We start from the raw sequence: 17,333 nt of genomic DNA on the forward strand, positions 1-17,333 counted from the left end.
GCACGTCAACGTAAACACTGTGGTATCTTACGTAGTTGCGATAGGGGCGACTTTGCAACGAAAATGTATAGCTTGATGTGCTGTCGACTGTACAATATTTTTGACGAGACAACAGACTGCATTGCAAAATCGTTGAAATTACCCAGGTTACATGTAATTCATTTTCATATTATTGCGAGGCTCAAAATCTATTGGGTTGGTTTGGCGTGCTTTGGTTGCTTTTTAAAACATTAGCACTGTGATAAAAATATCTAGGAATGTATGTATTTTTTCTAACCTGTTTTTAGAGCCGTTACACTCACGAATCTAAAGAGTCAAAGCTCGCATTTTGGAAAATTATTTAATTTTATTTTTTGGTCGACCTTTACCCGATTGCCTCGTTGCCTCGGCTTGCTCGCGGAAAGATAAATTATTTATTTTTAAAAGCAAAAAAAAAATTCCTAAGTACCTATTCGTTTGGAAAAATACACAGTTTGATACATAATCTAAGCCAAATTAAATACAAGGTCACATAAAGCAGGTAATAATAATGCAAGTTATAAGACGATTCACAAACTTGTTTTCAATTATTTATTCAATATTATTATATCGAGGGGCTTCACTTAAGAAAAAGTACCATACAAAGTCAAAATAGATAGGTAATTAAGTATTTGCAACAGGTTTCAGTCGGATATTAGTTTCAGTTTCAGATAATAATAATAAGATAGGTTTTTGTGTCACTTGCTTGGCATGACAATGTCTATTAATTTGGGAATTCAGTATTTAGTTTTGCCAAAATATTAACGGAGATATTTAGACCACTTCACGCCCACAGCCGTGTGGCGATTATATTGGCAGTAGGTGGAATGGTGTGGCCATAAAACTGCTGAAATTCTTCAGGACTTCATAAGAATAAATCTGACTAAATCTAAGAAGTACCCACCTAAATGCACGCAGCACAGGTCGTTGTGGAAACAGGCGCGGATCTAGCCCTCAAAAAAGGTTGTGGGCACAGCCATCAAAAATTAGCAAAGTGAGAGTTGGATTGGAGTACTAACTCACTCATGAACAATCATGGACTTACCTGTGTTTTGAACAATTTTTTAATTTGATATTTTTTACATTATCAAATCAAACTGGACTTGGGCAGGCGCGGTTGTAGCGCCAAGTTATCGGTGTCATGGCGGCGGCGTTTTAGTGGAACGGCTGTGTTCCAAATCACGCTCGATTTTTTAAAGGCTCATCAGTCAGTCGTTTTTATCATCAGCCTATCGATCTTATCAATAGATCATAATATTAAAACAAGCAAATTAGGGTTGTGGGCATGCCCACAGTGCCCACAACGGTGGATCAGCGCCTGTGTGGAAATCCATGGAGAAGAACTTTGTTCGGCTGTGAACGTAATTAGGCTGAAACTAATGAAATCTTTCAGCGTTCAGAATCTGCGTGGGACGTCCACCCACAAGGTGGACCGACGATATCGTAAAGGTATCAGGCGTTGGACGCAGGCTGCTACCAACTGGGCAACATGGAAAGCATTAGGGGAGGCCTCTGTTGAGCAGTGGATGTAGATGAATGAAATCTAAATCAGTTTAAAACTTTTTCATATACCTACTTAACTCTGATGGTGAGAATTTCACGAGATAGCATTGCTATTTCTGTTTTTTTTTGTGCTTGTTGTTCAGTATTCTAATTACAAAGTGAAGTTAGAACCTTCGGGAATAATAATGTAGAGCGACGAGATCAGATCAGGGTCGTTCTATATTCGTATTGAGAAGCCACCCCCACACTCCTCTAGACACCTACGCAAATCGTTTTCAGTTCATTCAGCACAAGGCTGAAGCGACCTAACGACAGATATAACTGATTCAAGGTTACGAAGGCTTCTTGGGGGTGGCCTGATAGCCTTCATTGGTAGCTATAATAGTAGGTGATATTATTTAAAAAAAAAAACGAGCAAGGTGCTTGTATTGAATGTGCGGTGATGTTAATGAAAAAATTCAAAACGTCCGCAAAAAACCGAGTCGTGTGGTAAAACTAGCCGCTACCTACCTGCTATTTGTTTGTTCTGCAATTGACACGTAGTTTGCAGTCTATTGAACAATAGCTAGTTAAATGGAAGTGTCACATTCCACATTTACAAAATCTGTCGTTAGTGTTAAATCTAATTGGATTGTTTACTTAATATAACTTTTTATGGGTTTTTTATTGACGAATCTGCCTCATTTTGTGATCGTTGCTTAATATTGAAGGTTAATAGTGCAACCTTGCATACCATGACATGACGCTTCTTCTTGTTTCCCCATTTCTCATACCTACGATGATGTAGAGAGCTTGGTGTTTTCGGTGTCACTGCCTCAGACTTTCAAAATTTCGAACTGGTTGCTTAGTTTTTGATCTTCATAGTAAGTAGATAATCATGTAGTATGAATACTCGTAATAAAGCCTCCAGCTTTTTCCTCAGTGTGTTCAAGTATTTTTCATAATTTTAAAGTTTGTTCTTAAGAGATGAGGCTCTGCAACAGCACTATTAGTTAAAGTTTTGTGGTGGAAAATAGTGGAAATACTCGTCAAACATCTATCAAAGGAGGCAGGTTAATTATTATCAAATTTCCCCACAGTTTCTTCTTATCAATGACGCCGAGGCGAGGGCTTGTCGCAATGGAAACAACTACGTCAATTTCGTACACAGTCAAGTTTTCCTTAACGCCATCCAGTGTTTCGTTCATCCATTGCGTTACTGGCACTAGAGATGGGTAGTGGGTAAAAACCCATTTCACCCGATTGGGTTTAAACTGGGTGATTTGGGTAAAAACCCGGTTTTTACCCATTATCACCCATTCTGGTGGGTGAAAACAAAAATAGCGTTTTTTTAAAGTGAGAAGTGGTATTTGTTGCTAAGGGGGCGTTCTAGTGTTAGGTAATGCAATCTGGGGGGAGAGGAGGTCTTGAAAAACGTTACAATGCGTTACAATGGCGGAAGGGCGGTTCGATTTCAAGTTTTTAAGCAGAAGTACTTTGTAGTTGGTGTTGTTATTTGTAACTTTATACCGTAATGTCATCAAAGAGAGAGTTTGGCATCTTTGGCATCCCCCCCTCCATGTCCTTGCCATGATCACAAACTATTGTGTTCCTACTAAATTTCTTCTAAATCGGTTCAACGATTCTTGAAATAACACCATTTTATGAAATAATTGGTCACATCATCATAACGTGATCAATTTTACGATTTGGCCATGATATAAATGCATATTAGTGTTAAATTTGACTTATTACTTATTAATCAATAAACTTAAATGAGAAAAAATTAATAAAAATAAAGAAAAGATACCAATTAAAATAATTTTAAAATTATTTGTTTTCACCCGGTGTAAACACCCACGGGTGGAATGAAACGGGGTTTTATTGGGTTTTTACCCTCATGTGGGTTTTTACCCGGGTGGAAACCCATCTCTAACTGGCACACGTGTTGTGCTTCTGCTACGTCACGGATCACGCTCGACCTGCCTAGCCCACGCCATGTTACGTTTCGAACGCCCGTGACGTCACATCACTCTACCTTAAACTTTTCGAACCCTTTCTTACACGTCAATTGAAAAGTGTGCTAAGAGGGGTGTGCCACGTTTCACTGTTTGGTAATCAAAATGCTTGCAAATTCACTTTTGTATAAAAATCACGCGGATTCATTACGAACGTAAAAGTTACGGGCACAATGCGAAACAACTTTTTGTTGAAATTTCTAAATCCCTGAATAGAAATGAAAAGATTCATTCTAAATACGGAGCGATGAACACATAACGGGTTGGTAAGAATCACAATTTCGTATATTACACATTGGCAAAAATTGTTACATTAAATCGTGCAGTACTCTCAATGACCCACTGACCTACTTTAGCTGTAAAATACCTATAGTCGACAGCACTTTAGACTACAAATTTTTTTTGTTGTAAAATCGCACCTACTATAAACAACATATGATCCCCTTAGGGTTGCCAGATGGCCGGGAAATCCGGGATTGTCCCGGAATTTTGCGTCTTGTCCCGTGTCCAGTAATTAGACCTTACTGTCCCGGATTTCCGAAAATCTACTAGTTTTGTGTCTTAATAAACTAATAAGTAATAACAAATAACACGGCTGGCCTGCCTGTGAGTCCAACTAAGTACGTTGACGTACATTACCTATTAAAAGTATGTATTTGAAAATAAATGGCATTTTTCTTTTAAAATAGGTACAAATAAAATCATTTGAAAATAATGGAAACCAAGATATTGTTAACTATGGGCAAGACCCGACACCGTTGTCCTAGTAGAATTGTCCCGGATTTGGTAAGTTTCCATCTGGCAACCCTAGATCCCCTAGTGTTAAGCTTTAAGCATGTCAAATCTTTTAATTTTTGCTCAGTTGTTGATTAGGCCATTAAGTAAGTGCCTATTTCATTACTCATTTGATTGTTAAGTAAGTACTAATTATAAATTAAGTTGCATAAACTAATCAAGTTGGCAAATACTTAACACGTTTAAAAATCAGATTTTATGGTTTGTACTGGTGTGATTCTGAAAATAAAGTTGATGATTACTTAAAAAGATAAAAATGTTTGGAATTTTTAACTGCCTAGCTACCTACCCTATAATTTAAACACTGTAAACCCTTGAAAAAGAGGCTGACAATTCTTGCGCTGCTTCTTTCCAGCACTGGCCAAGTAAGTAAGTAGATACTTAATGTCCCGAAGCAGTAGTGGACAGTGGTAGGTTTATCACTAGGACGTGTAAAAGTACTTTTTTTAAAGCCTATTTGCAAAATAAAATGAGTTTTATTAGTTTTTTTGAGAGTTTTTAAATACAATCTGAATAAATAAAGTTACTAGGGAAATAAACATAGTCCAAAATATTAAGATGATGTTTTGTAGGCTTAGATTAATAAATCTAAGGCTATTGATAAGTTAGGTAGACTAGCCTAAACATTCATTCGGTCCTTCTTATTTAAGATGAAGTAGGTACAACAAGACGATGGAAGCGATTGAATTTTCTTCAATACTTAGTTTTAGTTTAGCAATTAGCATCACCACCAATTACCACGGTATCGAACCCATGATCATACCAACATTCATCATAGAGTATAGTACTTATTATACCAAAAGGAAACATTCATGACTCGAATATTTTTATGAAGGAAGAGCCAACGACGACTGCCTACTAACGCCATCTGTTGTTAAAGTTTAGAATTTTTGTGGAGTCAAGTCACGCGTCCCAGTGTTCAGAGTTTGGAGGATTCAAATCTTCAAATAACGGGAAAAGATTCAGGAAAGAAAGTAGTAGATAGTTATTAAAACACTAGTACCTACTAAAATAAATTATTAACTTTTAATTTTATGAGCACATGCTTTAAATCAATTTAAAATTGTCTATGAAATTGGCAAAAGCATAATGTGTCAAGGTAAAAGAAAAACACAAACTTTGTCTATGACAACTTGACAATCATGGCGAGCACGTCGAGGTCTGTTTTTCTGATTTATTTTTATTCTTATTTCGTTCAAAAGCAAGTAATTTTACTATTGTACAGCAGAATAAAGTTAAATTTCGCTATGGCTTTACGTAAGTTGTCGTTGGTGGCAATTAAGTGAATAGCAGCGCAATAATTGATACCTGATGGTGCGATTTCTACTTGTTGGGTGATTACTTACTTGAGCTACTTTCTTTGTGATTTTAGAATTGAAGCGAATAAAGTGGTGTGCTATGCTCATCCCGACGCCCCACTTATTGAGGACTACAGGGCAGGGGACATGATATGTTCGGAATGCGGTCTTGTAGTTGGTGACAGGTAAGTTTCGTTAATTCTCGCGCATTTTGTAAAAGAAGTTTCATGGACATTGTAGGGTAGCTAAATTAAAAAAGAATTATTAATTAAGATTTACATTTATTTCATATTAATAAGTACTAAGATTATTATGATGCAGTAAATGTAAGTAAAGAATAACAAGGGCTAAACTGAAAACAAAATGGTCTTTTTTAGATGTTGTTTACACACTAAATTCCCAATGCATAAATTCCAAACTGTGTCTAATTGATTTTGAACAGAACCAATCACTGAATTGCGTTATAATATTAATGATTTCAGAGTTATAGATGTTGGGTCAGAGTGGCGTACGTTCAGCAATGAGAAATCAGGCGTGGACCCTTCCCGTGTTGGTGGGCCGGAAAACCCCCTATTGTCTGGAGGTGACCTGTCCACCATCATTGGGCCCGGCAGAGGTGACGCTTCATTCGACAGCTTCGGAGTCTCCAAGTACCAGAACCGAAGGAACATCAGCAGCACCGACAGAGCCCTCATCAACGCCTTCAGGGAGATAAACACAATGGCAGACAGGATAAACTTACCCAAAACTATTGTAGACAGGGCTAACAATTTGTTCAAACAGGTGAGTATTCTATCTATACTAATATTATAAATGCGAAAGTAACTGTCTGTCTGTCACGCTTTCACGCCTAAACCACTGAACCGATTTTGATGAAATTTGGCAGGGAGATAGTTTGAGTCCCAGGAAAGGACATAGGATAGTTTTTATCCCGGTTTTTAAAACAGGGACGCGCGCGATAATGTTCCCGCGGCTTCGCCCGCGTGGCATTTTGTGTCACAGAAAATGCCACGCGGGCGAAGCCGCGGGCGGAAAGCTAGTATTTTATAATTTTACACAAGTTCCCTGGCAAAATTTTAGTTTAATTGCATTATTATTGACAGTTAACAAACACTTGCTGGCTTAATAAATATGTATCAGGTGATCCAATAAATTACCTACACCACTTATCATATTAATGTATTAAGTGTTTGGTTGGTATAATATGTAAATTATATTGCCAAAGTAATTGTAAAAATATGTATGCAACTGATACTGTTCATTATCAGTTTGGATTTTTGTGAGACTTGTGAGTCCAAAGACTGGTTTTTAATTTTATTTTTCCTTATTTATTATATTTTCAGGTGCATGATGGCAAAAACTTGAAGGGAAGAGCGAATGATGCCATCGCATCTGCCTGTCTGTACATAGCTTGTCGACAGGAAGGAGTGCCTCGTACGTTCAAAGAAATCTGCGCTGTCAGCAAAATAAGCAAGAAAGAGATAGGCAGATGTTTCAAGCTCATCCTCAAGGCTCTGGAGACCTCGGTGGATCTGATTACAACTGCTGATTTCATGTCCCGGTTCTGTTCAAACCTGGGCCTGCCCAATTCGGTACAAAAGGCAGCCACGCATATCGCAAGGAAAGCTGGGGAGCTGGATATTGTGTCTGGACGCAGCCCTATCTCGGTCGCAGCAGCTGCTATCTACATGGCTTCACAGGTAAATTATTAAAATACTTATTTAAATTATACATATAGGTAGTTTATACAGTTTAAAATTGTGATAACTAATTAACAATGAAATTAACAGTTGAGTAGGTTGGATTATCTGATGAGGTTAATGGTATTTATTTACCATTAATTTAATTTGCAATTAGTCTAATGATCTCTTCTTAACTCTACACATAGAACATCTAGTATTATACTGTACCTTTTTCAATAATTCCAGGCATCGGAAGACAAACGAAGCCAGAAAGAGATCGGTGACATCGCTGGAGTAGCAGATGTGACCATCCGGCAGTCTTACAAACTAATGTATCCGTTTGCTGCCAAACTGTTCCCCGATGACTTCAAGTTCGCAACTCCCATCGAGTTCCTCCCGCAGATGTGAGAGAGAGAGCCGAATAGTAATTGTACAGACACGTTTTACATTCTGACACATTTCAGCATTCTTTTGAAAGGTAACTTTTCACAAATATATTTAGCAAGAAGGAAAACAAACTACAATGTTATTAACTTTGCAAGATTAGTGTATGATGTTAACGCTGTGAAAATAACAATGAACATGAAAATAATTATTACACAGTTTACTTAACTCACTCAGTAGTTAACTCACAAAACAAAATGATATATTTTATTACTAGGCAGTGAATTATTGCACTAATTGCTGTTTTCTTTTAAATCATTTTCTGTCATTTATTTTTTATTGCACTTGATCCGTTGGTCTCATTCTTTTACCTGCTCTTTCATTATTTTGTATTGAAAAATATAAAACACGATAATTTTTTTTAGAAGATTAGTATTCTTCATCTAATGCAAGTTACCTTAGTATGAATTACTATTATCTTATTTTTCTTTTTGATGTTTATGAGAGGTTATTTAAAATATTTAAATAATAAATAAATTTGCACTTGTATTTCAAGAACAAAGTAATTTTAGTACTTTGGAGAGGTCCTTAGGATGTAAAAATATTTCTAAGGATCTTTATTTTCGGTTTAAGCTAAGCACTTATTGTAAAGCATTACGATTGGCATAACTAAATTATTTGTATTACACTTTTAGGTAGCAAAATATGTAGCAATAAGTTCAGCTAAAAATTTGTAGTCCGTTTCATTTACTAAGGAAGGAAAAAGATGTCCCTAATTAAAGAGGCAAGGAACATAAGGTTACAATTGCGATATTTTTCCATTACCAAGTTTAAGACAAGACTTAAAATGTAACACCAGCGTCTGGCATACGGATAAATGCAAAAATAACTAAATAAATAAAACTTTATTGTCACCGAACAGAAAAATAAACACATACATAAACTCTATGCTTATGCACAGGCTGGGCAGACTCGAACCGCTTACCACCGTGGCATACACAGGCCTGCAATTTTGTTCGTCACCGTCCCTATTGCCATACAAAATTTTACATCTCATAAAAAGTATAAAACGTCAAATTTATGCCGCTTGTATGCCAGAAGCTTAAATCTGAAAATAATGTTGGGTTCCTACACAATAAAACTACATGTATTCATTAATAATTACATATAATATTGTTGTTGAAACACATGTATTACTTACGATTCTCTGAATTGCATAGATGTAAGATTTTCTTGTGCATCCAACCGCCGTTGGATATGTGATGTATAAATAATATCTTGTTTGTTGTTAAGGTGGTATGTAATTTATAATGTTATAAAACGAAAACCGAAAAAAATACTTAGGATAGCGCTAGTTGTAGATGAAAGCATGTTGCCAGTACTGAAAGGGTAATGTTTGATGGTACCAAAATAAAATAATAAAACTGACTGTAATCAAAGATGCCTTAAACCAATAGCTTTGTTAAAGATGCAGCAAATGTGACCATATTGCTTGTATGTAGTCATTGATCTATTTATACTTATAACAGTTGACTCTTAGACCTATTCTCTGAAAGTAGTAATAGTCATAAATGATTATTGCATCATGTATTTTTATTGTAGTATTTTTCAATTAGCACATTATCAAGCAATGTGCAGCATGGCAACACTAAGATTACTGGTACCGAGTAACGTATGTGTTGCCCTTATTATATTCACGACGTTGTAACTTTTTACTATGTATTAAATATTATAGATCCATGGCTAGATAAAGCATTGTTGTTACAATTTTAGTGAAATAGAAAAGAGAGATAGCCAATGATATTAAAGAACTATAGATATGTTACGTTCATAGAAATTACGATTTGAATCCGTGCCGAGCTATTCCAAATTGCACACATTGACAAATGTTACTGATAAGTGAAACAAAAGATACGAAATAGCACGCAAATGAAAGAGATAGCTATAGTTTTAACGATTCTGCACTAACTAATCTATGTCCGCAGCGCACGCATCCTTATCGCTCTAACGTCAAAACAAGATCGCTTTCTCTTTCTTAACTTGAACATGGCGCATGGCGTCTTGATTGTTTGCATAAATAATTGAAAATATAAATACTAAATAATTTTGCATAATCACATGTGGTAAGAGATCCCTTGTATTTTGTTTACTTTAGAGTCATAATTGGTACACTTTCGAAACACACACGATGGCATTTTTTATTTATTTTGGTAAGAACAGGAACTTACGGTGTGGTACGCACGCGATTGCGCACGACGCAGGCCACATGAAGACTAAACACAAGACGTCCCAATTGGGACGTATTTGAGTATTCACAGCGCGAGCGCTTATAACATATCTGCTTTTGTTTTTATATAATATCATTGGAGATAGCAGATAAATATACAAAACTTTTGTTGACTTTTCTATCAGTTTTTGGTACAGAGTTTAAATATTGAGAATAATCTCATATCGCACTGGTCTCAATTTAGGATTAATAGTAGAAAACTAGCTTTTCTTTAATAAAAAATAATTATCCCTTAAAATAAATCGACCTGTAATGTCTTTGTGTTAATATCGGGCTTGTGTTGCCTTTTGAAAAAAAGTCGATTTATTTTATTTTTTCGGGTTACTAAAGGAGTTTTCTATCCAACATTTTATAACAAATGTTTGGTCAAAAAAAAAATTATCCAGAAGAACAAAACAGATCGATCACACTTTTTATTTTACTTTTTCCACAAATGATACACAAAAAAATAATGTGTTGGCACCTTAAAAATTCAATTATCTTTGGGTTTTCTACATGACCGGGCATTATCGTGTGATTTGACAAAGTGGAAGACGACAACGTTCTTGTAACGCACATCTTTTGTGTTGTTCAAAGATTGCTTTGTTAATTGAAGTCCATTATCCACCCACTCGTTATTTACACGTATCGGACCTTACATATCTACAAAAGTAAAGTTCATCATTAAAATGTTTGTTTAGAAATCTCCTACCACTAGAAAACGACTAAAGCATTTCTATTACGTGCTTTACATAACAGACTGTACTCTGTATTAATATGTTACTGTGGATGTGTATTGTAATTAGGTTTAATTTAGTTGTATGAATAACGCCACAAAATAAATAAATTTATATTTAAGAGAACGTTTGGTTTTCATTTTTACATCGCCTTCGCAACCAATACCGAGTGTGTTACTGATTTTAATCATTTTCAAATTATGTTAAGATTTAGATAAATTTAAAGTAGGTAAGTCCGCTCTATGGTATCCATTACCATAGCTGGGCACCGTTAATCAAATAGTTAACTTCGTTAATCGTTAAACCGTTACTAAAAAACTTAACTTCGTTAAACGTTAAAACGTTACATTTCGGATGATTTAACGCAAGTTAACGTTAATCGTTAATCCGTTAACACGTGATAATAAAACGAAAAAAAAATATAGTATGCAAAGTTCAAATGATTTCGAAATCTTGTATCGCGCATGGAATTTATTCCTCTTTTATGTTTGCGCTACAGGCTTTTGAACTTATTTGAACCTTGCATAAGTACAATTATTTTTTTTTCGTTTTAGTACAACTGCATTTCAGAATAAAAGCTTTTATTATAATTTTATTATACACTTTAGTTGTATCTCAATCTCAGAGCCTTGCCCTTGGTACAATTACAATACAATTTAGCACCAAAGTGCTCGAAAAGACAAATCCAACAAACCCAAACTCGATAAGTTTCCACCGTTTCGTTTATGAATTCCTATGGCCGCCTCTTGACTCCATCATCAGAAGTTCAGAACCCTGGACAAGTGGACATCATCTAGTACTAAAGTGCTCAAAATGACAAATCCAACGAACCCAAATTCGATGCGATTCCGCCGTTTTATTTAGGAGTTTCTATGGCCACCTCCTGACTCCATCATCAAACCAGCTCAATGGTACCATAACATTGGATTGTCATCGTACTTACATAAGTATACTCAGCTCAATCGGTTGACGAAAACTGGTCTTAAATTCAGTTGTAAATAAATAAAAAAAATATGCATTTTTTATATCGTTGCGTTGGTTACAAAAACTGTTGTTTTGGGTTCTGAAAGTTCTGGAAGCCCGAACGTACTTGTCAGAACGCGTTTTTCAGCGTGTCTGCTGTATGTTTTTGGTAAATAGTAGGTACTGGATTAACGATTAACGGACTTAGGATAATTTAACGGAAGTTAACGAGTCCGTTAACATTTTTAAAGTTAACTTAAAAGTTAATCCGTTAATAGAAATGTTAACTTCGTTAATTAACGATTAACGGATTAACGAGTTAATGCCCAGCTATGTCCATTACCTATACTTATTTGCGAATATATTTTTCAATGACATAATGAGAAATAGAAGTTTCACTAATGAAACCAAAATAATAAAACTTGTCACTAAACTCTCGTAAATCCGAAAGGTCAAGTCGCTCAAAAAGTTAGACAAATCTGATACCTAAAGGTCATTCTAGTCTAGAACGAAACGTTCCCGAATCTCACAGGACATCGCGAGCGTGACTCGACTGGCGAGCGCCCATCGGCCCTTCGCCCATACTAATGTCTGACACCGTTTGAGCGGCTCTTTAATCGGCCCTTTGCTTTGTGTAGTGATGGCGCAAGATGAAATAGTATGCCCTATATTTTAATAACTTAAATAATTATGATTCATAGAAAATACCTATCATATAAACCGATAAATGAGTGATGTCATTTGACTGAAACGTAAGGCCCGGTTGACACCAAAGCGGATCGAAGAAGTATCGGGCTATCAAACCGGGCCTCAGTGAGGAGCCGCCAAAAAAATGCGGACTTTTCCTTGCCCATACTATAAATTTATTATTCCTCTGAAAATGAACATTACGCATTTCCGAAAGATTTTTTATCAATTCCGATCCTTTCATATTTTGCTTTCTTAAACATAATTATAGAAACAGACTTCATAGAAGTTCTTAAAACTTTATTAATTGCTTGTTTCAAAACAATACTGTACAAAAACACCGATTATTGTTATAGTTACGTTTAAATGGTGCAAACCAGGATTAAACTTTTTTTTTTAATACAAAAAAATTAACAAACAGCGGCAGCAGGTGCTTATTTTATACTACTCAAGAACAACACTAAAGTCATTCGTAGTGAACTGGGAAGTAGTTCGTCACACTCATTTGAAAGTTAATAGTTTTGGGCGACAAACATTCTAATGCTCATCACATAAAACTGGAGGACCGTTAACTTATGCGGTAAACCGTGAAACAACGTGTTGATTGTGAAGTCCACACAACGACGTTCAAACCAGAAGAAATTGACGCTCTACAAGTTAAAAGTTATTTAATTGAAACAGACATTGCTCTACCGAAATTCCGAGAATGGGCTATGAGTAGTAATAAGAACCTAAATAAGTAACAAGCCCTATTACTAGTATTAGAGCTAGTCACCAGCGGATTATTGAAGGAAAATTCTTAAGTTGGCTGACACCACCAATTTCGTGAGATTCAAAAAGCGATTTTACTTAGTACAATTAAACCGAATTTTACATTTAATTTAAAACTTAATTAGTTTCAGGGCATTTTATTATTATTATGGTATATTTATAGTACTCGTAGTCATAATATTTAAACCAAATGAACTTTATAATTTCAGTCAGAAACAACCCATCTCACATTTGCATTCATACAAACAAAGAGTTACGAAACTCGATCAATCTGCTACGCGGATTTTCCAAAACGCTACGGGCTACGAGCGTGCACGATATTCTACGAATTCGCCGCTACGTTCCATTCCAATTCAAATTCAGTAGCGCGTCAAACGCGGCGAGCTACGGACGCATACGTAACGTTGCGCCGCGAAAAAATACACGCGCGTATTTACGCTCGCTGCCATTCAACCTTTAATCCTATTAAAAAACAAACGCGGATGTGTCAGTGACCGTATCAATCGATAATGGGATAATCCAGTGATCAGTAATTAATATGTGGTTAGAAGTTTTCGTAGTTTAAAGTTACGTGTGGAAAATGCTTTTGGAAAATGTGAGTTTGGAAAAATGTTGAGGGCGTCCCGCGCGCGATGCACGCACCTCGGATGGCTGTGGATACTGTACATTTGCACTGTGGACGGATACATAGGTAAATACATTATAAATTCATGTTTTCTAATTAGTCTCCTCAACCCGTCTGGCCAGCGTGGGGAGTACAGGCCAAATCCCCAAATGGAGGATTTTTCAGGTAAATTAGATAGAATGTGCTCCTGTAGTGAAGATTAAAATAAATGACCTGATGATGAAGTTATCTATTTACCTACTTATTAAGCATACTTATTACTTACGTATCCATCTCTAGATTTGAAATTAAATCTTTAGGTCATAACGACGTTTAAGTTATTTCAGTTTTCGAAAAGTTGCGCAATTAGAGCTTACATGGGGTAAGCTTTACTAAGCATGGTGTTGGTGGCAATGGCTATGCCATTATTTTTTAGCTTTGACATTCTTCTAGGATTTTGTTAAGATTTGAGTGATTTACTATTAAAATATTAATAATTAATTTATTAATTTTTATTTAGTTAATAGCAATAATTTTGCTCTATTTCGCAATATTATGGAAACTTTTCAAACAATTTGTACCTACTTGTTGTTATATTAATTTAAAATTACTTCTATAATGAACTCTATTGAAATGTTTCATGCGTATTTCAGTTCCTATTATAGACTCAGTGATGTCAAGTCTAAGTTTATGTTCTCAATATTTTTGCAATAAAGTTAGCCATTTCTAAGAAATCGTAAATAACCGTCGTAGCTTGGCTTTTTGTACTCATAAATTAATAAACTAGAGCAACACCTTTATTGTAGTTTTCTGATTAGGATCTACGGTATTATATGAACTACCTTCAAAACTCTACTCAAAGATAAGCATAGAGTCAAGCCTGTCCTATGATTGGTTGAATTTCAATGTTTTAGGTAAGCTCGAATTTATGCTACAAATTACTACACCATAGAGAAGCTTTGTAGTACAAAGTTTGTACTAATTTTTAACTGACTTAAAAAAAGGAGGAGGTTCTCAATTCGACTGTATGTTTGTCTTACATGCATATTCCGATTCGTACATTACTCGGTGTCATACGTAAACACAACAAATGACTGTGTATCAATAACGTAATTAAGACTTTAAATTGGCAAATTGCTTACTACAGTGACAGATGTATTCAACCCTTAATCAAATCACTATTCAGTGTTGGAATATCTGGGATCACGTGGCAACACCACTGACAAATGGTGTCAACCCTAAACTACCGCGGGGTAGTGATGGGGAAAAATATCGATATTTAGACGGATTTCAATGTCAACTTTTGCCTGGCACATGGCAAAAATCTTCAGTTTAGTGACTTTAAATACTTTAGTTTATAGTTTTAGTTAGTTAAAATGTACAATTTAGAGAGTTTAAACATGCTTACTTAGGTTTAGTTTTAGTATTTTATTACTTTTTTTTATTTTTACTTGCTACGTTATTATTATACTATGATAGTGGTGATCGACTGACGATAGACTATCTATATGATCTATAATTTTATTTTCCATATAACTATCAACAGATACTCCGGAGTTGTTTACGATTTGTTTATGTTACGTCATTATTATTGTTTGATTAGTACGTTTTATAGCTTTTTTATGGATTATTACTCTATGAATAACAATGTCTGTATTGTTTAGAGTTAGACGGTGCTCGTGGTGTGTCTATGTATAGATTATTATTTTATTTAATATTCGATTGACTTATAAAACTCAACTTCAATTTTAGCAAATAAAAAGAACAAGAGGGCTAATATGTGATTTATCGAATTTAATTTTTATGGGCTCCACTATATGAAAAAGAAATCAAAAGTAGGTATTTCAAGTACCGTTTACTACTGAAGTATGGTGTTTGTTTTTTAATATCTGAATCATTAGGATACGATTTTTCATTGAAAATAAAAACTGAATGTTACTTAACAGAAGTAGATAAATTTTGGCTTACATTAATCAGTGAAGTTGTTTAGTGTTATATTTTTAAAACCATAGATACAACTTTTTTTCTCTGGACATCACTACCGCGTAGTAATTTCAAATTTCGTGCAGATAATTATTTCGTACAGAGCTGTATGACAGACGGGCGCACGGAGGGTGATATTTTTTATATGTGCCAGTAGAATGCTTGGTATAAAGTATTTTGTATTAGAACGATCGATGGCGTAACGGTGGGGAGAGCCCATTGTGTTGTTCAATAGTATTGATCTGTAAACGTAAAATAAATTTGCAAAATAAATCTCTAAGGAATCCATGAATAGAGTTGAATGACGACTCTTTTTCACTGCCGAAAACGCAATTATCTTTTTAGTACCTACTTATTTAAAATATCACAGAGAAAGATAAAAGAACAGTTTATTGTAAGTTTCTTTGGATTTTTCCTTAAACGTAATGTAATAAAATAAGAGAAAAAATAGCAATAAGCAAATACCTACATAACATTATCATCTAACTACTCTAAACATAATATTAAGCAAACATCTTAAACTAATGTACTAATAACTTACAAAAAAAGCTTCTAGTAAGTTCTTTGGCGAAGTTAGGAAAATTTAAGTTCAGCTAGCTACATAATTATATTATCTTTCAGACAATTAATATCTCTCAGACTCATAATAATATTAACGATTTGCTACGAAAGCTCAAGGACAGCTTCCTCGAGCTTTCGTAGCAAATGTGTTGCCACTGCTATCTACAACTTTGCGTGTTCCCGCGGTGTTAGCCTCAAATCTAATGTTAATACGTAATCTTACTTTAAATGCAAGGACAGTGTCTACGTAGTAGGGATGTTATGGATATGTAGTTTCGGTTATGGATACCTACGGTTACGGATATAGGAATAATATTATACCGGTTTCGGTTACGGTTACGGATATCTGTGCTTTAGAATCCAATTTGCAATAGTTGTCCAACACGGTTCTTTCATGGCCGCACACTTTACATCGAAAAAAAGTAATAAAAAAAGAAAAATTGTTACTAGATGGCATTATAAAGGTAAATCAGGCTGTTATTATGCCTTTACTTATAATGCTATACAAAAAACAATTTAAACTGCCTACATCCGAAACTATCCGAAACTTTTGAATCGGTTACGGTTTCGGATATTTTTTTATTTCGGATATTCGAAAGTTTCTGTTACGGTTACGGATGTCCATTACATCCCTGGTGTCTAGGAATAGCACTGATGTAGACCTCCAAGGCAATCTGATTTAATGATTGAATATAAAACACTGCAGTGTAAGGTTATGTTGAAGAAAAGCATTAAAAGTTGCAACTTTGATTTATGTTTAGCAATTACAATTCATAATATTAATTATTAAAAGTACTAAGTTGGCTTTTAAAAAGCTCTTTTCCGTGCCCTTACAGCTTTTTAAATATTAACCCTCTCATGGTTTTGATATAATGTAATTAATTATGTATGTTTTTTATTTTACTTAGTAAGAGCATCAAATTATAAAACTATAGTGCCGAGTTTTATGAAAAATGTTATTAATTTTGCAAGAACTTACGTAAAAAGCTGTGTTCATTTTTTTAGACTAGACTTTTTTTGTTTTATTTGAATCTTTTTCCTTTTTCCAGCCAGCTGATTTTTTTGCTATCTGTGATTTTTATCG

General features: G+C 34.9%; 1 protein-coding gene across 1 annotated transcript; it reads left to right on the forward strand.

Annotated features, from left to right (window-relative positions):
- Positions 1 to 5,423: 5,423 nt before the first annotated feature.
- LOC135088026 (transcription initiation factor IIB) lies at positions 5,424 to 10,806 on the forward strand. Its single transcript, XM_063982906.1, has 5 exons — positions 5,424 to 5,472; positions 5,686 to 5,796; positions 6,094 to 6,394; positions 6,955 to 7,311; positions 7,540 to 10,806. Exons 1-5 carry the CDS (start codon positions 5,456 to 5,458, stop codon positions 7,699 to 7,701), a joined length of 948 nt encoding a protein of 315 aa, XP_063838976.1. The 5' UTR covers positions 5,424 to 5,455; the 3' UTR covers positions 7,702 to 10,806.
- The last annotated feature ends 6,527 nt before the right edge of the window (positions 10,807 to 17,333 follow it).

The sequence above is a fragment of the Ostrinia nubilalis genome, chromosome 3, assembly GCF_963855985.1.
Source record: "Ostrinia nubilalis chromosome 3, ilOstNubi1.1, whole genome shotgun sequence".
NCBI lineage: Eukaryota > Metazoa > Arthropoda > Insecta > Lepidoptera > Crambidae > Ostrinia > Ostrinia nubilalis.